The sequence below is a fragment of the Thamnophis sirtalis genome, unplaced genomic scaffold, assembly GCF_051295495.1.
Source record: "Thamnophis sirtalis isolate CommonGarterSnake01/CBP01778 unplaced genomic scaffold, rThaSir2_p1.2 scaffold_2, whole genome shotgun sequence".
Classification (NCBI taxonomy): domain Eukaryota; kingdom Metazoa; phylum Chordata; class Lepidosauria; order Squamata; family Natricidae; genus Thamnophis; species Thamnophis sirtalis.
Genome location: NW_028261382.1, coordinates 62,714,544 through 62,738,992, shown reverse-complemented (window position 1 = coordinate 62,738,992; position 24,449 = coordinate 62,714,544). Strand labels below are relative to the sequence as shown.

The following is a 24,449-nucleotide window of genomic DNA, read 5'->3' as shown; positions in this document are numbered from 1 at the left end:
GATAGATAGATAGATAGATAGATAGATAGATAGATGTAGATGGATGGATGATGGATGGAGATGATTAGATAGATAGATAGATAGATAGATAGATAATAGACAGACAGACAGACACTGGTAAGTAAGTAGGTAGGTAGGTAGGTAGGTAGGTAGGTAGGTAGGTAGGTAGATAGATAGATAGATAGATAGATAGATAGATAGATAGATAGATGGATGTAGAGATATATAGAGAGATCATAGAAAGAGAGAGATGGATGGGTGAAGAGAGATGATATGATAATGATGATAGATAGATAGATAGATAGATAGATAGATAGATAGATAGAGATAGATAGATAGATAGATAGATAGATAGATAGATGTAGAGATAGAGAGATACAGAGATCATAGAAAGAGAGAGATGGATGGATGAAGAGAGATGATGATGATAGATAGATAGATAGATAGATAGATAGATGATAGATAGATAGATAGATAGATAGATAGATAGATAGATAGATGTAGAGAGATAGAGATAGAGAGATCATAGAAAGAGAGAGATGGATGGATGAAGAGAGATGATGATGATAGATAGATAGATAGATAGATAGATAGATAGATAGATAGATAGATAGATAGATAGATATAGATCACAGAGAGACAGAGAGAGAGGTTAGGGTTAGGGTTAGGGTTAGGGTTAGGATGGATGGATGGATGGATGGATGGATGGACATGATTAGATAGACAGACAGACAGACAGACAGACAGATGAAAGACCAATCAACCAACTAACCAAAGAAACAAACTAATGGGTTTTTCTGACACAAATTGTAAGTGTAAGTACATCAAGGTTAAATCCTGCCTGGTGGAGAAATGCGCCATTTTTGTGTGTTTTGTGTGCCTTGGGTCACTGCATCTTCAGATCTTCTTAGTTCTTCTGGACTCAGACAGTCTGGTTTTGACAAGCAGGACAAGGGGCTGGATGGATTGTATGAATTATCCATTCTGACTGATCTCATCTCTTTCCCGCATTAATTTAATCTGACATTCCAGCAGGGAGGAAACATCAGCCTTGCCATCTGTCTCTTTTACTATTCTGGCACAGGTATGGTTTGCATTTTCCCAGGTGACTTTACTGACAAGGAGAGAGAGAGACAGAGAGAGACAGAGACAGAGAGACAGAGACAGAGAGAAAGAGACACTCACAGAGAGAGACACAGAGAGAGAGAGAGAGAGACAAAGAGAGAAAAACAGAGAGAGAGAGACAAAGAGAGAGACAGAGAGAAACAGAGACAGAGAGACAGAGACAGAGAGAAAGAGACACAGAGAGAGAGAGAAAGAGAGAAAGAGAGATAGACACACAGACAGAGACACAGATAGCAAGAGACAAAGAGAGAGACAGAGAGACAAAGAGACAGAGGGAGACACAAAGAGAGAGAGACACAGAGAGACAAAGACACACACACACACACACATACACAGACACAGATAGCAAGAGACAAAGAGAGAGAGACAGAGATAGAGACAGAGAGAGACACAAAGAGAGACAGAGAAAGAAGAAAAAAAAGCAAAGAATGTGAGCCCACCTGCTGGAGCTGAAGTGGGAGAATTTGGGATGCAGAAGAAAGTGGATGCTCTTCACAGCAAGCACATGTTGATCAATCGACACACATCCAAACACATTTAACATGGAAGGTTTGCAGGTAGTTCTTTGACAGAGCTTCATTTGCCTGGTACCATCGCTTATTAAACAATGGCCAAGGAAGATACATGGAGTCCTTGACTTAACATCAGTCATTTATCCCAAAGGTGCTTTTTTATTTTTCAGGAAGCAACTGGACTTTTTCATATTTTCTTTGAAGGCGTTTCGGTTCTCATCCAAGAAGCTGAAGTGATGAGAAGTGAAACGACTTCAAAAGAAAAAAACAGGAAAGTCCTGTTGCCTCCTGAAAAAAAGCCCCTTTGGGACAACCAGGACCTGGATGACGCAGAATCTCTACAGACTTTTAGCTATACAATTTGGGGTGAAGACCCTTTGAATGGGGTGGGAGAAGGAATGGATTTCCAGAGGAAAATATTGCAGACTACAGAAACCATTTGCACCACTCAGGTGACCTTGAGGACTCAGATAAATCTCCAAGTGGCCTCAATGACCCTCTAAAAGGATGCAAATGACCAGCTGCCTGCAAGGAATGTAAATCCTTCCATTCTCCACCATCCAGCCAGAGCTGAAAAAGCTTCTTGGATGAGAAGCGAAAGGTCTTCAAAGAAAAAATCAGAAAGTTCCGTTGCCTCTTGAAAAAAAAAGCACCTTGCAGCTGACATCCATCACTTAATGACCAAAGTTACAACAGCCCTGAATAAAAGTGACTTATGATCGATCAATGGAAAACAGTCAATTTCCTGCATGAACAATTGTCCAGTTCTATGGTAATTATAGATTAGGGAATCCCAATATTCTTCTCCTTGAGATGTAAATTTTGGATGCACTTTCCATACTTCACAGAGGACATTGTCTTCCACCACTGGGGCATCTAGAAACCTGAGTCTGCCCATCAGGTCATAGAGAGAGGAGGTGTTGTGGCCCGTTAGCAGCCAGAGGGGTTGGCAGCAGATTCGGACAGTGAGGAGGTTGGGGAGGAACATGGGCCAGTCCTGGAATCAAGGGAAGGCTCAGATGAGGGCCCTGCGTTGGAGACAGAGAGGGGGACAGAGCCATTTGCCAGTTATCAGCTGCCTTCAGAGTCAGACATCAGTGACTGTAAATCAGTGGTGGGATTCAAATAATATAACAAGCGGTTCTCTGCCCTAATAACCAGTTGAGTAGGCGGGGCTCAGTGGTCATGTGAGCATGTGGGTGTAGCTAACTCAATGTCACTCAGGTTGATGGGCGCTTCACCTTAGCTATTACAATGTAATAAGGGTTAAGCGGAGATGCAGTTTCTGTAAGCAGGGCAATAAAGATGAGGCTAGAAACAACACCAGAATGTTTCCTTCCTGCCTTCCTTATAGGATTAGCCCAGTAAAGTGGAAAAAACCAAAAGGAGATTTCTTCCAACAACCGATTCTCTGAACTGCTTAGAAATTTAAAACCGGTTCTCCCGAATAGGTGCGAGCTGGCTGAATCCCACCACTGCTGTAAATCCTCCCTGGAAAGACTTTGCTGGATGTGAATGAGCAGAATTCACAGTCAATTAATAAAAAGAGTTTTTGTCGGGACAAGGAGTTGGTTTCCTGCTCTTGGGAAGCCTCGGCCAGAACAGGAGGAAGACTGATTAGTTGGGTTCTGGTTTTTGTCTCCTGAGCCATTCATTGTTGTAGGTGGTTGCTGCTTTGGGTGTTTTGCTTCAATGACCTCCATGAAGTGGAGAAAAAGGAGATGTTGGACAGTGGCAAGAGCCCTCATCCAAGCCTTCCCCAGACTCCAGGACTCGGCCATGTTCCTCCCCAACCTCTTCACTGTCTGAATCTGCTGCCAGCTCCTCTAGCTGCTGGTGAGCCACAACAGGGAGACGCATCTCAACTAAAAGTAGCTCCCCCCTCAACCGCTGCCCAACATCTCACCGCTCCCCTCCCCAATTGCTGGCATCGGTAACAAAAAGAGAGAGAATGCAAATCAGTGCCACGAAATAACAGTCTGCATTTTGAAAGGGTGGGGTGCGGTGGGGAGATACCGCAGGTGAAGGTTTATCAAGGAACATTAAGACTTCCTGAGCTATTCCTTGCCTACATACCGAGGCTCACAAGGAGCCAGGAGGGGAGCTGATAAGGACCGAGGACCGCTGGTTGGTAAATAAAGTTCACCAAATGCCATTTGGGCCCCTCTGTTTGGCAGAGATAAGAGGAAAGGGAGAACTAAGGGTATTATTTGCATCCTTTAGGAAGATGTGCCAGGTTGAAGGGGGTGGGGGAGCTGGCAGCTTTGAGAAAGGGGGAAACAAAACAGGCCCCGTTACGGATGGAAAACCTGCCCTAGATAGAGAAGTAGAGAAAACTGGAGGAGGTTATCAAGGGATCTAAATGGATTTTTGGCTTCATTTACACACACACACACCCCTCGCTGCAAACAATGCTTTCCGAAATCTAGGATAAGTCAACTTTGTATCCCTGAACAGCGATAAAGCCGCAGGACAGGGGAAAGAAAAACGAAAGGTTGAGAGGAGACAGAGAGTTACAGCAGGGGCTCTTCCTGCAATGATCACTCGGATGGCCTCTGAGTAGGAGAAGATGCCGTGGATGGAAACACCTCAAGGAGAGATCCAACCTAGAACTAAGGAGGAATTTCTTGACAGGTCGAGCAATGAATCCGCGCAGCTGTTTGCCTCATAATGTTGTTGGAGGTTTTTTAAAAGAAGAGATATGGCAATCATTTGTCTGAAATGGCATAGGGCCATGATGGCTAACCTTTCCCCCCTCGTGTGCCGAAAGAGCACATGTGCGCTCAACAGCGCACATGCATGTGCTCACACCCACAATGCAGTGCGCCCCATCTGCCTGTGCATGCACGCATGACCCCCCATGTGCCCCCTTACCCCCATTGATGTGTGCAACTCCTGCACATGCGTGAACCCCCCTCCCATGCTCCATTTTGGGCCTAGCAGACCTCCCTGAAGCCTCCTGAGATCAAAAATGGGCCACAGGGAGGAGCGGGTGCCACACACCCCTCACTTCATTTTGGGCCAAGCAGGCCTTCCTGAAACCTCCTGGGAACAAAAACAGGCTAAGGGGGTGTGTGCTGCACCCCCTCCCGCTTGTGCATGCATGCATGACCCCCTACTCCCCACGCGTGCACGCGCCTCTTCCACATGCACAGCAGGCACCCAAAAATCAGCTGGCCAGCAGGAGGTGCGTGGGAGCGTTGGCTGATGGCTCGGGTGCCCACAGAGAGGGCTCAGTGTGCCATCTGTGGCACACGTGCAATAGGTTCACCAACATAGGTAGAGGATATCCTACTTGAGCAGAGGGTTGGACTGGAAGATCTCCAAAAATCAGCTGGCCAGCAGGAGGTGCGTGGGAGCGTTGGCTGATGGCTCGGGTGCCCACAGAGAGGGCTCAGTGTGCCATCTGTGGCACACGTGCAATAGGTTCACCAACATAGGTAGAGGATATCCTACTTGAGCAGAGGGTTGGACTGGAAGATCTCCAAGGTCCCTTCCAACTCTTCTGTTATTCTGTGATTGTGTGATTGTGTGATTGTGTTCTGAAAGCACCTCAAAGCAAGTGCATGGAAAAACAATCAGTTCCCTATGAGATTAATTTCCCTTCTCTCTAGTTTGAGGGTCATGGAGTGGCCCTCCTAAAATTTTCCATGCCCATCACTAAATTTGAATGGTAAAAAGGAGAGAAAAATCAGCAGTGGGGCTGTCTTACATTTGTAGGAAGAGAGTGAGATAATTTCTAGGACAGGGGTCTCCAAACTTGGCAACATTTAAGACTTGTGGACTTCAACTCCCAGAATTCCCCAGAAGCCGGTAGTCTTAAAATTGCCAAATTTGGAAACCCCTGCTATAAGGGGTGGCCTAAAATAGGCTTCACATACTTATGGTAAACAAAGCAAAACTCCCAAAACTCCAGTCCTTGAATAATAGTAAAGGGGAAAAGATGGATAACCCAAGACACATCCATGTGAATTAACCCCACCAATATAGCATCATCTGTCAACCCACTGTTGACTTTCTCCATCTTCCAAATGGGAAAAGCTTCCATGGTTAATCAAAGGTCAAGCTAAGAATGATGGCAGAACCCAACTGGACCACTTCATTTTAGGTGAACAAAAAAAAAGCAAGATTAGAACGATGCCCGAACTCAACAGGGCCACTTGGTTTAAGGCCAACCAGTAGTCAAGTTCAGAATTATGTTAGAACCCAACTGGGCCCACTTGGTTTAAGGCCAACCAATAATTAAGCTCAGAATGATGCCTGAGCTCAACAGGGTCACTTGGTTTAAGACTGACCAATGGCCAAGCTCAGAAAGATGGATGACCCTGAGGGCCACTTCATTTCCATGACCCACCACATCATTTCTCACAGACCCCAGTTTTGAGAAGCACCCAGAAACGGTCACCACACTATCCTTTTTTTGCGGGGAGTCACCTGATTGGTGCGGATTCATCTCCTCTGTCCAGCCAGTCCTGTGGTGGGATGATGTACATGCACCAAAGGCCCCAATTGTAGCCATGGGCGGCGTTGGCATATTGTTGCACTTCAAAAGTATTGTACTTAATGTTGTCTATAGCAGGTAAGACAATCCGTTTGCGGTCCTCTTTAATTCGTGTCAGGGCTGGCTCCACCCTATAAAATAATTGAGATGGGTTATTTATTCATTTGGACAATAGTTAGTGAGTTTTGAGGCTAACCAGCTTTTGGGATTTTTTGTGGCTTAAAGGTAAAGGTAACAGTTCCCTTTGCACATATGTGCTAGTTGTTCCGGACTCTAAGGGGCGGTGCTCATCCCAGTTTCAAAGCCGAAGAGCCAGCGCTGTCCAAAGATGTCTATATGGACATGTGATCGGCATGACTCAACGCCAAAGGCGCACAGAACGCTGTTCCCTTCCCACCAAAGGTGGCTCCTATTTTTCCACTTGCATTCTTTATGTGCTTTCGAACTGCTAGTTTGGCAGAAGCTGGGGCAAGTCACCAGAGCTGACTCTGTTACGCAGTGCTAGGGATTCGAACTGCCGAACTGCTGACTTTTCTGATCGACAAGCTCAGCATCTTAGCCACTGAGCCACTTCATCCCTAGAGTGGGTTTATTTTATTTAAAAATAAATAAATTAAGAGGTAGATCATAGGTCTCCAGATTGTCTATATAACAATCAAAACATCCTACAGGGATGTTCACATATCAGCTTGCTGAAGATCTGGGAGAACAGCCAAGTTTTCTTAATATCTCCATTTTATTGTTAGGTATTTATGAAAGAAATCTATTATGTATAGTGGGAGAATCAGGGATTGGTGGTGCAAGAGGGACAGATAACCAAACTGAAATATCATAATTTGTTCCAAGAAACTCACGAAATGCCTTCTCATTTTGTAGTTATTTTCCACTCTAAACTCACATTTATAGATTAAACATTAACTTGAAAGCACTTGGTTGATCCATTCAAGCCATGAAAAAAAAAGTGGAGATATTAAACAATATACTGAATGAAAACAGAGATTTTAATGACTTAAAAAAAAAAACATTTTCAGGGGAGGGAGGCAGATGGATCTCTGGGGATTAGGTGGTTCCAGAAGACAAGCACAGTGATAGAGGAAGATGTTTAAGATGACACTACAGGTAATTCTCATACAGAGACTTTCTCTTTTTATGACTTTAAAACTGAAGCTCCTGTTTCATCTCTTAACTCTCCAGAAGCCCACTGGACAGACTCTGCTTTTAAAACAAAGTCCTCAAGCTGCCATCTGTCAAAAATGGTGTAGGGTCTCCTGCTTGGGCAGGGGGTTGGACTAGATGACCTACAAGGTCCCTTCCAACTCTGTTAATCTGTTAAGCCATTAGAAGTTACTGCATACATCTATGGAGTTTGAGAATGGGAGCCAATAAATTCTTCTTTTGATGTTCTCCACCAATCCATGTTCTACAATTTAGAGCAGACAGGAATTATGGAGATATTCTGCCTTCTGTATTATTATTATTCTCATCCTTCCTATTACCTAACTCCTTTTATACATACTATACTATAACCTTGTTGCTTCTATCTTTATGATTTATATTGTTTTATTTAGTTTCCTAGTATTGTTTTTGATTGCTTATTTAGTATCCTCTGACTATCAATGTGTTGTATCTCATGATGAATGTATTTATGATGATTATTATCATGATTTATTTATCACCTATGTCTTTTATGTACAATGAAAGCTTATGCACACTTGGCCAATAAAGAATTCTATTCTATTCTACTCTACTATACTCCACTCCACTCCAATCCAATCCATTCCAAAACATTCCTTTTGCTTCTACTTTTCTCATTCTTATCCTCACTCTTCTTCCCCTCCTCCTCCCCCTCCTCCCCCCCATTCTCTTCTCTTCCTATTCTGTTCTATTTTCTATATATTCCATTCCATTCTAATACCTATTCTATTCCATTCCATTCCAATTCCAATTCCTATTCCAATTCCAAATCCTACTCCTATTCTATTCTATTCTATATTCTATTCTATTTCTATTCTATGTCCCATATTCTTTTCTTATTTTAATTTTAATTCTATCCTATCCTACCCTATCCTACCCTGCTGTATCCTATTCCATTCCATTCCATATTCTATTCTATTCTATTTTATATGTTTTTATATTTCTATTCTATTCTACTTTATTCTATTTCCATTCCAATCCATTCCTTTTGCTTCTACTTTTCTCATTCTTATCCTCCCTCTTCTTCCCCACCTCCTCCTCCTCTCACATTCTCTTCTCTTCCATTCCATTCCAATCCAATCCAATCCTATTCTATTCTATTCCATTCCATTCCATTCCAATTCTATTCTATTCTATTCTATTCTATTCTAGTCTAGTCTAGTCTAGTCTCTAGTCTATGCTTTCGTATTCCTATCCTATCCTATCCTATCCTATCAACCCACTTCTCCTAGTCTACCAACAATGAACATGTCTTCATCTGTGCTCCGTGCAATGTGTACAGGAAGAGACCCACATACAAACACAAAATCACAGCTGCTTCCCATCCTGACTAGACTATCACAACCCTGAATCCTAAAGCAATTGATGCTGGGGGGAGGAGGGAGGGAAGGAGAGCTCGTCACTTCTGCAATTCTTGTGATCCTTGGGTGCAGTGAGGAGAGAAGTCACCTTGGGCTCCTTAATTACCAAGTGACAGCTCCCTGAAGGAAAAAGCCACAGGCAGTTGTCAGAGTTGCCGGAGGAAGAAGACGAATGCCTTACATCATTATTGCAGAAATACAGTTCCGAGGCTTGCAGCTAAGGGGATCAGTGGGCAGGCATCCACCTTGATTGGCACTTACTCTGCCCAGTTCAGCTGATTTGCATGGAACAGAGGCGCCAAAGATACGGTGGCAGGAATGAGGTGCTTTGACCTCCAAACTCCGTGGCCTTCATGGAAGCTGGGCGTTTAGCCTTTTCCCGGAACAAAGCTACCCAACTCTCAAGCAATTATCCAATTAGACAATGACTTGGAGACTTTTTCTCATTGAAAACCACCCCCGCTCCACTTCTTCTCCTCCTTCTCCTCCAGGGATGCTTTCCCATGGATTTCCCTGAAATTTATGTCAACATTTTTTTGGAAGAAGTCTTTCTTTCCTTCCTCTCTCCTTCCTTCCTTTCTCCTCTCCTCTCTTTTTCCTTTATTCTCTCTCTCTTTTTCCTTCCTTCTGTCCCCATCTTCCTTCCTTCTTCCCCCTCCCTCTCATTTATTTCTCCTTCTTTCTTCCACATTCTCTCTTTTTCCTTACTTCCTTTTCTCTCTCACTCTTTTCTTTCTTCCTTCCCTTCCTTCTATCTTCCCTCTCCCTCCCATTACTTTCACTTCCCTTCCTCCTCCCCTCTCTTTCCTTCCTTCTTTCTTTTTCTTCCTTCCCTACCTTCCTTCCTTCTTCCCCTCTCCCTCCCTTTATTTTCTTCTTCCTTCCTTCCTCCTCATTTTCCTTCCTTCTCCCCTCTCTTCCTTACTTCCTTCTCTCTTTTTTCTTCCTTCCTTCCCTATCTTCCTTCTTCCCTCTCCTTCATATTTCTTTCTCCTCCCACCCTTCCTTCCTCCTCCCTATTTTTCCTTCTTTCTTTCTCTCTCTCTCTTTCCTTCCTTTCCTTTCTTTCATGGTCCCTCTCTCTCCCATTACTTTCTCCTTCCTTCCTCTCTCCTTCCTTTCTCCTCCCCTCTTTTTACTTCCTTCCTTATCTCTCTTTCCTTCTTTCCTTCCTTCTTCCCTCTCCTCCTATTTCTTTCTCTCTCCTTCCTTCCTTTTTTCTATCTCTCTCTTCCCTTCCCTTCCCCCCTCCCTCCCTCCCTCCTTTCATTCCATTTCCAGGGTGTCATTTGGAAAGATGTGGAGATGGGAATACAACACTCGGCTTGGGGACGCATTCAAGCTGGCCCTCTTTGATCCATGCTGTAGCCATTGCTCTTGACATGTTGGGAACAGGAGGTCGCTACTTTGGGATGGATGTATCTCTGAACCCCTTATTTGAAACATTTCTGACTGCAAAGGGAAGCTGGGTGCAGCATCAGCCAAGAGCCACGGTCAAGTTCAGCTCGATTTTCATTTCAATATCAAGCCCTTCACGGCCGTGAATGGCCATGCAGATGTTGCCTGCTTGAGACAATCAAGATGAAAATTAAAAAGACCTGGTCCTCTATCGGAAGATAAATCGTGGATGGCCGGCAGAGCTGTCACCCTGGATACCGCTGGGCCATTCCCTTTCTGTCTCTTACTATAAGCGTAGCCCTCTAAGGCCAGAAAGAGTCTCCTTCCCTTCGCAGGCTTTCCATAGCTCCATAGCAACACCATAAATATTCCCCTCCTGTTTATGCGGTTTCCAATGAAAAAAGAAAAGAAAAGAAAGGCATCTGGTTCACTAGAAGGAGAAAAGGAATCTCTGCTCTGTACGGTTAGTCCCTGAGTTACAACGGTTTGTTTAGTGACCGTTCGAAGTTACAACGGCCCTGAAAAAAGTGACTTAGGATCGCTTTTCAAGCCTACAACCCTTACAGAATCCCCATGGTTAGAATAGAATAGGAAATATGGAATGGAGAATGGAATGAAATGGAATGGAATGGAATGGAATAGAATAGAATAGAATAGAAAATATGGAATGGAGAATGGAATGGAATAGAATAGAACAAAACAGAATAGAAAAGAGCTGGAAGGGACCTTGGAGGTCTTCTAGTCCAACCCCTCCTTAGGCAGGAAACCCTGTATCATTTCAGACAAATGGTTATCCAACTTCTTGAAAGCTTCCAGGAATGAAGCTCCCACAACTTCTGAAAGCAACTTCTGTTCCATGGGTTGATTGTTCTCAGGGTCAGAAAATTCCTCATTTCCAGGTTGAATCTCTCCTTGTTGAGTTTCCATCCATTATTATTCCTTGTCTGGCCTTCAGGTGCTTTGCAGAATAGCTTGACTTCCTCTTCTTTGTGGCAGCCTCTGAGATATTGGAAGACTGCTATCATGTCTCCCCTAGTCCTTCTTTTCATTAAACTAGACATACCCAGTTCCTGCAATCGTTCTTCATACTATGTTTTAGACTCCCGTCCCCTAATCCTCTTGGTTGTTCTTCTCTGCACTCTTTCTAGAGTCTCCACAACCTTTTTACATCCTGGTGACCAAAACTGGGTGCAGGATTCCAAGGGTGGCCTTACTAAGGTTATGTGATCAAAGGGCAGCCGCTTGACAACTGGTTCATTTTTATGACATCGCAACATCCTGGGTCACGTGATCCCCTTTTGCAACCTTCTGACAAGCAAAGTCAACGGGGAAGCCAGATTTACTTAACAACCATGTGACTAATTGAACAACTGCAGTTATCAGTTTAACCAATGTGGGGAAGAAAAGTTATTTTATAGGGACAAAACTCCCTGGACAAATTTCCCACTGAGCAACATACATTTTGGGCTCAATTGAGGCCACAGGTTGAGGCCCACCTATATCAGTGATGGGAAAACCTTTTTGGCACTCGGAGCGCGCACGGACGGGCAGCACCAAGTGCTCAAAAGAGGTCATTTCGTGCACGCTTTGCTTCTTCTGCCTCGCAACCAGGAAGAGAAGCTGGCCAGGGGTGAGGTGTGCACCGGAAAATGAACTTCTGGTAGATGCTCTTTAACACAGCTGAATAGAAGTTTGGGTATTCACCATGTGTGCATATGATGGATGTGGCCAGTTGCAAACAGCGTTTCTTAGCATCTGATGGGATGGGAAGTTTGAACAAAATTTTCTTTAATTGGCATGAAATGATCATGACGGAGCACATTAGCTGAGTTTGAAGAGATCCTTTCAAACAATAACATTGTTCTAAAATTGTCATCTCAAGGTCTTTTGTGAACTGCCCATTAGAGAAAACCTCTGTTGGAGAAGTGGGACTTAAGACTTACTAGGGGGGAAAAAATCAGACAACTAGAAACTCTTACATGGGAAAATATAAAGCTAAGATAAGGGTTTTATTACTAAATATGACAATAAAATGGAGTTGCTAATTGGTTGAATATAATAATGGAAAGATCATTAAACAAAGGTTAAAATATATGGAATATGGATAAATATGAAACTAATATGAGGAGGTTGTAAAGCAGAGGTTTGTGATTCACTTTTATACATGATAATTGAACTGAGCTGTGAATTGACTGAATATGACAATAGAAAGATAACTAAACATGGGTTAAAAGATATGAAACATGGACATATATAGAACTTTTAAGATGATGAATAAAGTGAGATGTTTACCGCTTGTTATTCTATATAATAGATTAAGGGAATTGTAATGAACATTGAACAGTGAGGATTGCCATGTATAGACAATTAAGGGTAATCTAATCCAAGATATGGAAAAATGGTGAGTGAACATGAAATATACCTATAATGGGAAACTATTGAGATTTAAAGACAGAACCACAAATTGGGAGCATGTAAGGATATATAATTATATAAAGATAATGATGAGAGTAGCTGGGAATTGTAACCAGGTCTACATCTCGGCCAAAGTTAGGCTGGGGGGAAATTAAAAGCACAACGACTATATATGTAAACTTTTTTGTTCTATTTTTTTTTAAAAAGGAGAATACATGTTAAAATTAAATATATATATTGAAAAGGAATTATAAATGCCATCAACATAAAATGGAGCTTGCTCAGAAGCTGAAATACACCAAATAAATGAAATGAAGAGTGGGAAGTAGAGGAGAGAGGTAAGGGAAAAAGAGAGGGAAAGGAGAGAGGATAAAAGGAGGGAAGAGGAGGAGATAAATGAGGAGTGGAAAGAGGAGAGAGGAGGGGGAGAGACAAAGGGGAAGTAGAGAAGATAAGGATGACAGAGGGAAGAAAGGAGGTAGGGAGGTGGAGGAGAGAAGGAGAAGAAAGTGATGGATAAGGTACATATATGGTGTATGGAGAGCAGAAGAGCGAATAATTGTTTTTGGGAGTTGATGGTAAGATGAATTGATGTAAACATTTAATAATACAATACGATGTTGGCTGTGTAATAGTATACATGTGATTATATGTTATGAAAATGAAAAAATAAAATAAAAAACTTTTGGAGAAAAAAGAGAAAATCTCTGTTGGTTTGTTTTGTTTATCAAAGAGTTCTAATGAATTTCTTATTGAAAAATATATTTTTAGTACTAAAGCTCAGTCTCAAAACCTACTTCTGAAATACATGAATGGTATTTCCCCCCTCTTAAATAAGCTTTTGGGGTGTCCTTTTTTTGGCAACCAGAGAAGTAGGAGGAATAAAGTATATTTATACAATAAAACCGAATAGAATGGCTAGCATAAAATTTGCAAAATATAAAAAGCAGCATGCAGGGAATAACCTATGAAATTGCAACGTGTAGCTGAAACGCTGTAAGTTAGATAACAAAGCTAGGTAAAATAAGCAACTCAAGAATATATTCTTTGGTGAAAGAGAAACGTGTGTGGCAAGAGAAAACATTGCTTTTTCTCATATATATATATATATATTTCAATTCGTCTGCTTACATCAGATGGAAATTTTATAAAGTTTGCCAACTAGCACAGTGTCTTACCAGCCGGTGTTGAATTCAACGTGAGCATCAAAAAAACCAACAATTGGAGACGTCGAAGCTTTCCATCCTTGGATCCTTGCACGTATCAACCCTTCTCGTTTATTATTGCGAACTATTTTCACCAAACCGGGATATCTTTTGTGGACATATTGGTCCAAATTAAACTTCAGCTCAACTGCAGATAGGAAAAGAGACAACTGTCAGCTCGTAAAGCATCCTTGACCTGCTCTCGAGTTGCCATAGAGAAGTGGGATGGAAAACTGACAAAGCAGTAGGGCAGCCACAAACAGAAGCACATTCCAGGCATATCTTTCTCAAGGCTGTCTCCCGGGTTACCCACAGCGAGCGGAGGGGAGTGATCTCTACAGCCTGCAAAAGTGCTCTGTTGGAGAATGTGATTTATGACACACTCTGTAGGGGACAGACAGGGTCATAATTGGGCCATAAATTATGTGGGGTCAGAGTTGGCTTCACTTGGATATGTGCTGACATGTTTCTCCTAATAAATAACTGGATTTCTTTTGAAGCTGGAGGCTCATGATTTAATTAGGGCTTCCATCAGAACCTTGACAACAATGTTATTCATCTGGCAATCTACGTAATATTGATGTACAGGGAGTCCTTGACTTACTTTTACTGACTGTTCAAAGATACAACGGCACTGGAAAAAAAGCGACTTAGGACCGCTGTTCATTTTGCAGCATCCCCATAGTCACATGATCCAAATTCAAATGGTTGGCAACTGGCATGCACTCACCCGGGGTCCCATGATCCCCTTTTGTTGTGGCCTGCCAGCGGTGGCAGACTCAGACAGTAGGGAGGTTGGGGAGGAACATGGGCCAGTGCTGGAGTCTGGGGAAGGCTCAGATGAGGGCTCTGTGTTGGAGGCAGAGAGGGGGCCAGGGCCGCCAGATAATTATCAGCTGCCTTCAGAGTTGGACATCAGTGAGGCAGAGGAACAGCTGGAGCCTGTTCCCGATGTATGCATGTGCAGAACTGCCAGGAGAAGAGAACAGCTAAGGAACAGAGGTTGACTCGGGAATAAAGGCACAGGTGGATGGTGAATGGCCCATCCCATAGGGAATAAAAAGGAGACAATTAGTTTAATTCATTAGGGTGAAGATCTATTCCTGATTTCTTGACAAGTAATTGCTGCTACAGCGTGATGTTTGGAAGATATCAGCCTGGCAGCTCTCCAAGCCTGATAAAGGTCTGTGTTTGTGAAAGCTCTTGAAAGACTGTTTGCTGGAACTTTGCTGGAGAGGAATTCCCTTTCACCTAAATAAAAAAGGTTTTATCGGGACGAGGAGTCGGCAGCCTAGGTCAGAACACCTTTGCAACCTTCTGACAAGCGAAGTCAATGGGGAAACCAGATTCACTTAACAACTTAACAACTGCAGTGATTCGCTTTATAGCTGTGGTGAGAACGGTCGTCAAATGGGGCAAAACTCAACTTAGCAAATGTCTCACTTAGCCACAGAAACTTTGGGCTCGATTGCAGCGGTAAGTTGAGGACTATTAGGGTAAAGAAATCAGCAGGAACATCCCAGCCATCTCTTTCTCCATCCCACCCCAAAGGTCTAGGACAGTGATGGCAAACCTTTTTTGGCTGCCATGCCAAAAACGGCGGGAGCACAGGAGGGTCATGCACCAGCATGCCACACCCATAATGGTATGTTTGCGGGGGCCCCAAACTCCTGCTTTTGCTGTGGTTTTTTCTCCTTCCTAGGAGCCTGGAGAGGGCAAAAACAGCCTCCCTGCCCCCCCCCCCCCCCGATACCCTCTGAAGGCCTCAGCAGCTTCCCTGAAGCCTCCGGAGGGCCAAAAGCAGACCTATGGGGAACCCGGAAGTTCGGGAATGGTGACTTCCGGTTTGTCCCTAGGGCCGAGGTCGAAAATCGGGGAAAAACGGCCTCAAAAGAAGGCCGAAGTCAGCTGGCCAGTGCATGCATACGTGCTACCCAGCTGACAGGGCAACCTCACATGCCCTGACAAATGGCTCTGAGTGCCACCTGTGGCATGCATGCTATAGGTTTGCCATCACAGGTCTAGGACCTTTCATCTCCTACCCTTGGCCGCTCCTCTTTCTCCGCCAGCGTTTTTCCTCGGGCGATTTTCCTCTGACTTTTCAGTTCCTTCTCCTAACAAGCGTTTGGCTTTCCTAAAGCCATTTGGCTGCCAATGCCTTCTCCCAAACCCCACGCATCAACCAGTGGTGGGTTTCAAAAATTGTTGGAACTTACTCTGTGGGTGTGGCCTCCTTTGTGGGAGTGGCTTGCCACCCATGTGACCGGATATGAAATTATGAATTAGTACTTAGGTCGTCCAAGTAGCTATTCAGAAACTCTGGCATTGAAGCATGGAAGTCTTAAAGCTGTCAAGTTACCAGATCCTTGCCAGTGGTGGGTTTCAAAATTTTTTGGAACCTCTTCTGTAGGTGTGGCCTGCTTTCTGGGTCCACTGGTGGAACTTCTTCTAACTGTTTTGGTAGATTTGATGAACCGGTTCTACCGAATAGGTGCGAACTGGTAGGAACCCACCTCTGGCATCAACGCTGCGATTGAGAGCTAGGCGATTGGTTGGCGGCAAACTGTACCAGGTGGCAAAAAAAAACAAAAACAGGATGAACCTTCCTTCGGCAAATGGGCAGCGCTGAAGAGGGTGGGACGGAGGGGTTGTGGCTCATTGCCGAGGGCAAATGGGTGGGGGCTTGTCAGCCGAGGAGGAAAGTCAGAAGAGAATTGCCAGAGGGGAATTGCTGGCGGAGAAGGAGGGGCGGCCAAGGGTAGGAGACCAACGGTCCCATTCCACACCCCAAGTGGCTTTTTCTCAGAATTGGGCAAGGCAAGTTTAACAGAGTCGGGAACAGAAACCAGGGAGCTGGTGGTGTGAACGCTTGTGAAGAGTTACCGTTGTCGCTGTTGTCGTCCACCAGAATTACCTCCTTGAGCAAGTGGGACGGTGTGTGATTCACAACGCTGTGCACAGAGCGTAGGATGACGGACAAGGCTTCGTTGACAAAAATAAAGACCACCGAGATTTGGGGAAGATCTTCAGGATAAGACAACTGTCTGCACCTGCGGAGAATTAAAGAGAGGTCTCAGAATGCAACGGGCGCAAAAATATTGAATAATAAAATATTTAATTTTAAATCATATGCCAGGCCTGCAGCCACCTTTTCTTTTGGATCTCTGGCCTGCCACACTTTCTATTATTCTGCTATGCATTTTCTATTGTGGGAAAATGGGAGGGGGGATTGTATGGAGTTAGAAGATATGTAGCCATAACAAAATTCTTTCTACAAAGCCAAGGTCATCCTTTGTCTTTGCACCTCTGCACCTGACCAGAACTGGATGGGTGGAAGCTGCCAGTATGGCAGTGGGAGATTGGACCACGTGATGGACTTGTCCGTGTGGGGGCAGGATCTTGAACTTTCAACTGGCTGGGGAAAACCGGGAAGCTTTCAGATTCGGGTTTTCCCAGATGTGCCAACATGGCGCTTTTCATAAATTGGAACTTTGAGCAATACTTTGCCTTGGACTGTGATTTAATTCTGGATGCTATTTGGAACCCTGACATCATATTTTATTCCAATTCCATTTTAAATGGTATTTTATTCCAATTCCATTTTAAATTGTATTTTATCAGAATAATTTGCATCTGGAAGTCTAAACACTGATGTGGCCCAAGCGCTAATCAATAAAGTAAAGTGAATAATAACATAAATAAAATACATATAAACAGAGGCATAGAATCAAAATCACGTGAAGGATTAGTTCCGCTTTATAAAGCCCTTGCTAAGGCCACCCCTGGAATACAGCATCAAGTTTTGGTCATCACATTACAAAAAAGCTGTTGAGACTTTGGAAAAAGTGCAAAGAAGAGCAACAAAGATGATTAAGGGACTGAAGACTAAACCATATGAAGAACAGTTGCAGGGTTTCGGTTTGGCTAGTCTAGAGAAAAGAGGGACTAGAGGGGGACATGATAGCAGTATTTCAGCATTTGAGGGGTTGCCACAAAGAGGAGTGGGTCAACTTATTTTCCAAAACAGCTGAAGGCAAGGCAAGAAACAATGGATGGAAACTAATCCAGGAGAAAAGCAACGTGGAATTAAGGAGAAACTTCCTGAGAGTGAGGACAATTAACCAGTGGAACAGCTTGCCACCAGAAATTGTGGGTGCTTCATCCCTGGAGGCTTTTAAGAAGAGACTGGACAGCCACTTGTCTGAAATGGTACAGAGACTCCTGCTTGAACAGGGGGCTGGACTAGAATACCTCCAAGGTCCCTTCCAGCTCTATTCTGACTCTGGATGTCTCCTGGTAAGGAGGAACATCTTAGCTTCCTCCTTCCATCTGTCCATGAGCTTCACTTTCACAGCCATCTCAACAACACATGATCATTCTTTTCATATTGTGGCCTGCCAGCACAGCTGGCAGCAGAGTCACACAGGAGGGAGGTTGGGGAGGAACATGGGCCAGTCCTGGAGTCTGGGGAAGGCTCTGAGGAGGGCTCTGTGTCGGAGGCAGAGAGGGGGCCAGGGCTGTTTGCCAGTTACCAGCTGCCTTCGGAGTCAGACATCAGTGAGGCAGAAGAACAGCTGGAGCCTGTTCCCAGTGTGCACATGCACAGAGCTGCCAGACGAAGGGAACAGCTAAAGAACAGGGGTCGACTTGGTAGTAAGGCCACAGGTGGACAATGAATGGCCCCTCCCAGAGGAAATAAAGAGGAGCAAAAGGGGAGTGGAGTTTGCAGGAGACAATTAGTTTGCTTAATTGGTTCGTGACCCTCCAAGACTCCTTGCCAAGTTTTGCAAATATCAGCCTGGCAGCTCTCCAAGCCAGATAAGGTCTGTGACTGTAAATCCTCCCTTGAAAGACTTTGCTGGATATGAATGAGCAGAATTCACAGCAAATTAATAAAAGGGTTTTTTGACGGGACAAGAAGTTTGCTTCAGGCTCTCGGGAAGCCTCAGTCAGAACCTTTCTATCCCAGCTATCACAGACATCCGCTCTTCGGGAAAAAAAGTCACTCTCCCTTCAGATATCGGCTGATATCCTCCCAATTGCAAGGCAGAGGTCAAAGGATCAATCCATTCGTGAGAATAAATAGCCCTCAGGGGTAAAATGGGAACGTGCAACCCCTGGCTGGGATTGTGACAGTTTAATAGACCAGGTGAGTTTTTTGATCGGATTCATCAAGGCCCCTTTTGACATTTCCTGCGACGCACACCTCATGAAAGTCACACTCCGGCTCTTGCCCTTGCACAGAAATTAACATTAAAAATAACCGACATGCTCTCACAGGCAATTCCAGAGCCCAATTACCATAGCAATTACAGAGCCTGTTCTCTAAAATACGGCTAATGATCCCCAGGGAAATGACTTTCTTTCCTCTTGTCAAATTCACTGACCTCTTCGCTCAACACTTCAACATAATGATCATGGGGTTTTTTTCCTCACTTTTTTTTAAACTATTAGGTACTTCTATTTGGGGGTGGGAAGACAGCAGGGTGGGCTTCAAAAATTTCAGAAGGGGGAACGCCATCCCGAAAATACACCAGATTGAAAAAGAAAATATCTAAAGACAACAACGGAAAGAGGGAATGGAGAGAGGAGTAGAGGGAAAAGCAGGAAGAGGAGAGGAGAAAGGAGAGGGAAAGAAGAAAGGAAAAGGGAGAGGAAGAAATGGAGGGGAAGTAAGAGGAGAGAGGGTAGGAAAGGGGAGAAGAAGGGAGGAATGGGGGAAAGGAAGGGGAAGAAAAGAAGGGAAAGGAGGAAAGAATAAAGGAGAGAAGGAGAGAAGAAGGGAAGGAAGGAAGAAATTTAGAAGTAGGGTTGTTGTAAAATAAGATGGGTGTATGGTATGGTAGAAAAGCAATCTCAATTATATTTTTAATTTTAGGGGAGAAAAATTGTTATCAATGTCAAAAGATAACACATATTACTAATAATAGTTATGAGATTGTATATTTGTGAATGTATGTATGAGAAATAAAAATGAAATACTTTTTTCAAAAACAAAATTCAGCTAGGAGTTCTCTGCCTGGTTGCTGGTGGGTGTGGCTATGGTGGGGGTGGCCTAGTTGCCCTCCTTTGCCCTCTATGGGCTCCGGAGGCTTTTCTCGAGCCTCTGGGAGGGTGAAAATGGCCTCCCCCGGGTTCTGGAGGCCCCCTGGAGGCTGGAAATGGGCCTTCCCAAACTTCCAGTAGGCCTGCTTTTCACCGTCCCTGAGCCTCCGTGAGCCCCCTGCACTTACCTGCATCCAAGACGGGCTACGTGGGGACTCCTTGGAGAGGAAGGGAGGGCGAGGCCAGCCAGGAGTGGGATTTGGGTGTTCTCCAAACTGCACAGCTAGAGGTTCTCCCGAACTCCTGCTAACCCCCATCAGCCCACTCCTGATTGGGTATGGAAGACCGCAAGGTACCCTGCAAAGGCATTGAGGGCAGGTTCCAAGCATTTATTCAATTTCCAATGATTTTCCACCACTACCACCACACCTGAAGAATCTTTCAGGAAAAAAAACAAAGAAAGGAAGAAAATAATCAACCATTACAGTGCAGAGTGAATGAGCTAATGGAAAAGCTTGTGGACATTTAGGAGATAGCAATAGCAACAGCACTTAAGACTTATATACTGCTTCACAGTGCTTTACAGGCCCCCTCTAAGTGGTTTACAGAGTCAGCACATTGCCCCCAACTATCTGGGTCCTCATTTCACCAACTTTGAAAGGATGGAAGGCTGAGTCAACCCTGAGCCAGCTATCCTCATTTTATCAACAGTCAGGATCGAACTGCTGGCTGTCGGCAGAGTTAGCCTGCAATACTGCATTCTATCCACTGTGTACGATGGATGGATGGATGGATGGATGGATGGATGGATGGATGGATGGATGGATGGAAGGAAGGAAGGAAGGAAGGGGAAAAGGAAGAACAATAGCACTAGCATGTAGACTTATATACCGCTTCACAGTGCTTTCCAGCCCTCTCTAAGCGGTTAACAGAGTCAGCCTCTTGCCCCCAACAAACTGGGTCCTCATTTTACCACCTTTGAAAGGATGGAAGGCTGAGTCAACCCTGAGCCAGTGAAAATCGAACTGCTGGCTGTGGCAGAATTAGCCTGTAATATTACATTCTAACCACTGTGCATTATGGATGGACAGATGCATAGAATGAAGGAAGGAGAAAAGGAAGAATTACCATTAGCACAGACTTATACACCGCTTCCCAGTGCTTTACAGACCTCTCTAAGCAGTTTACAGAGTCAGCCTCTTGTCCCCAACAATGTGGGTCCTCCTTTTAACGACCTCGGAAGGATGGAAGGCGGTGTTAACCTTGAGCCGGTGAGACTGAAACTGCTGAGGTGCAGGCAGTCAGCATTCAGCAGAATTAACCTGCAGGACTGCACTCTAACCACTGCACCACCACGAATCTAGAGGCATGTTCATGGGAAGGAGAGGCTGTTTCCAAGCCCCGACAAGACATTAGGAGAGAGAACAGAATGACAGACGGGACCTTGGAGGTTTCCTAATCCAACCCTTCCCTCAAGCAGGGGACCCTCTCCCATTTAGGATAGAGGGTCGTCCGTAATGCAGTGGGTTAGAATTGGGACCTAAGAAAGAAAAGAATTCAATTATTTGCCAGTCTGGTTTCATTTCATTGAAGTCGTACATAAAAACATTTGAGGGCCAGGTCTCCCTTGAAGGACATGTATATTTCACAAGGAGCCTTCTCTTGCCAAAGCCTTCCCTTGTTGGCTGCCAAAAAAGCCAACACAGTTCTAGGCTGCATCAACAGAGGGATAGACTCAAGATCGCATGAAGTGTCAATACCACTTTATAAGGCCTTGATAAGGCCACACTTGGAATACTGCATCCAGTTTTGGTCGCCACAGTATAAAAAAAGATGTGGAGACTCTAGAAAGATTGCAGAGAAGAGCAACCACGATGATCAGGGGACTAGAGGACAAAACATATGAAGAATGGTTGCCGGAACTCGGCATGCCTAATTTAATGAAAAGAAGGACCAGGGGTGACATGATAGCAGTCTTCCAATATCTCAGGGGCTGCCACAAAGAAGAGGGAGTCAAGCTATTCTCCAAAGCACCTGAGGGCAGAACAAGAAGCAATGGGTGGAAACTAATCAAGGAGAGAAGCAACCTAGAACTAAGAAGAAATTGCCTGACATTTAGAATAGTTAATCAGCGGAACAACTTGCCTCCAGAAGTTGTGGATGCTCCAACACTGGAAGTTTTAAAGAAGAGATTGAATAACCATTTGTCTGAAGTGGTGTAGTATTTCCTGCCTAAGAAGTGGGTTGGACTAGAAGACCTCCAAGGTCCCTTCCAATTCTGTTGTTCTATTCTTCATTTGGTGGTTTTAAAAAACCACCAAAACCCCTACCCATTGGAGAATAGTTTAACTTCACCCAGAGAAGTTCAGGCATTGCCAGTTATCCAGGCAGGCATAAAGGATTTCTATTAGAAATGTGGCAGTTGGGCACATTAGGCATGAAACCAGCAGCAGGAACCTAATGCTTGCCAAATTAGCTATGCTGACTGGGTCTAATGGCAATTGAGGTTCACCTGAAGAGCCCTTGATTGAATTCGCTGTTGCTTTAGATCCGTCTTCAAATTCTCCGATTGCAACACACACCCTTCGTTCATCGGCGTCCATAATAAGCTTCGTAAAACAAAACACCGCATTAAAATTTGTTCCTAATCTGGATGTGCGACCTCAGCAATTTTCTAAAGCAATTGTGCTCAAGATGCTAAAACATTCCCCCCCCCTTCTCAAGCATCATCCACCAGTTTGATTTTTGGACCTTGCTTTGAAAAAGTTGGAGGTCGAAAGAAAAAAAGGAATTGATTGTAAATTTGATAATGGCAGCTAGATTAGTAAAGGTAAAGGTTCCCCTTGCACATATGTGCTGTTGTTCCTGACTCTAGGGGGCGGTGCTCATTCCCGTTTCAAAGCCGAAGAGCCAGCGCTGTCTGAAGATGTCTCCGTGATCATGTGGCCAGCGTGACTAAATGCCAAAGGTGCATGGAACGCTGTTACCTTCCCACCAAAGGTATTCCCTATTTTTCTACTTGCATTTTTTAACTGCTTTCGAACTGCTAGGTTGGCAGAAGCTGGGACAAGTCACGGGAACTCACTCCGTTACGCGGCACTAGGGATTCGAACCGCTGAACTGCTGACTTTTGTGATCAACAAGCTCAGCATCTTAGCCACTGAGCCACCACTTTCCGTGTTCCTTCGGTGTTTAGTTATGCTGTCCACATGATCACAGACACGTCTTCGGACAGGGCTGGCTCTTTGGTTTTGAAATGGAGATGAGCACTGCCCCCTGGAGTCAGGAACGACTAGCACGTACTGTATGTGTGAGGGGAAATGTTACCTTTTACCTTACAATATCTTGAGTCATGAGCAAACACTCAATGTATTCAACACAAAAATCATGCAAACAGGGGAAAGAAACAAACACATCCCTCATCCTAACTAACTTTCACACAAACCAGTATGTGTGAATGGCAGGGTTTCTAATCTACCCTAGTTAGATTGATTGTGAGTGGCATGGTAGCGTAGTGGTGAAGAAGCTCACTCCTCCTTGGAAGGTTGAGAGAGAAAATATCTGCTGTGAACTCCACATAGGCATCAGGAAGGGCATCCGGCTGCAAACACCCAGTTCCATCCAGGTGCTCAAACTCTAGCCCAAATGAAGAGATTACAGAGTCATCAAAAGGGAGTTTTAATTAGATGGGTGACTTGATTTTTGATTTGCATCAAAAGTTTGGTTCCATTCTTAGCTTATGACTTTCCTTAACGTTTCATCTGACAGAGCAGAAGACCTTAGCTGTCCATGGCTGATCTCTACAGTGTACAAAGGACATGAATTGTTGACTAAGCAAAGACTGAAAAAACCCTCTTTTTTCAGCTAGAGATTGGAGGATGGGAGTTGGGGGAGGCAGAGTGGGGGTTGGTTCAGAAGATATTGCTACCATGCAAAGACATTAATATTTTAGGCACCTCAATTTTCAGGTCTTATATATAATTTACTCAGCAGGTCACTCCTGCTTTGGTAAGCTGAATCATGCAGAAAAAGTCAAAACCCAAACTTACAGGGGAAAAAAAAAGAAAATAACCACTGCCTTGCAATTTTGTAAGAAATGCTGTTGAAAGGAAAAATTGCTAGAACTACTTGTCCCTAGAATATAGTGTAGGGGATAATTTTCTGATGGCTTCTGGGATGAGAAGTCACTTAAACCTTCCCTTCTCAGGAATGCTGGATTGACCCCCAAAATGTAGACTTGTACCATTGTGCTGTAAGTGAGAGCATCTCTTCAAAAGCTCTGCCCCCCCCAAAAGGGAAAGGTTCCCCTCGCACATATGTGCTAGTTGTTCCCACGCTAGGGGGCGGTGCTCATCTCTGTTTCAAAGCCAAAGAGCCAGCACTATCCGAAGACGTCTCCGTGGTCATGTGGCCGGCATGACTCAATACCGAAGGCGCACGGAGTGCTGTTCCCTTCCCACCAAAGGTGGTTCCTATTTTTCTACTTGCATTTTTTATGTGCTTTCGAACTGCTAGGTTGGCAGAAGCTGGGACAAGTCACGGGAGCTCACTCCGTAATGCAGCACTAGGGATTCGAACCACCGAACTGCTGACCTTTCTGATCAACAATCTCAGCATCTTAGCCACTGGGCCACTGTGTCCTTTCCCTACACATGCAATAATGTCTCTCTCAGCCCTGGATTGTATCATCCTT

General features: G+C 44.3%; 1 protein-coding gene across 1 annotated transcript in view; it reads right to left on the bottom strand.

Moving 5' to 3' along the window:
- The window catches only part of GALNT9 (polypeptide N-acetylgalactosaminyltransferase 9), a 140,492-nt gene that overhangs the window by 56,910 nt on the left and 59,133 nt on the right, over positions 1–24,449 (bottom strand). The window contains 3 exon segments of the mRNA XM_087705783.1: positions 6,072–6,269; positions 13,685–13,859; positions 16,595–16,761. Coding sequence (XP_087561909.1) covers positions 6,072–6,269; positions 13,685–13,859; positions 16,595–16,761 — 540 coding nt within the window.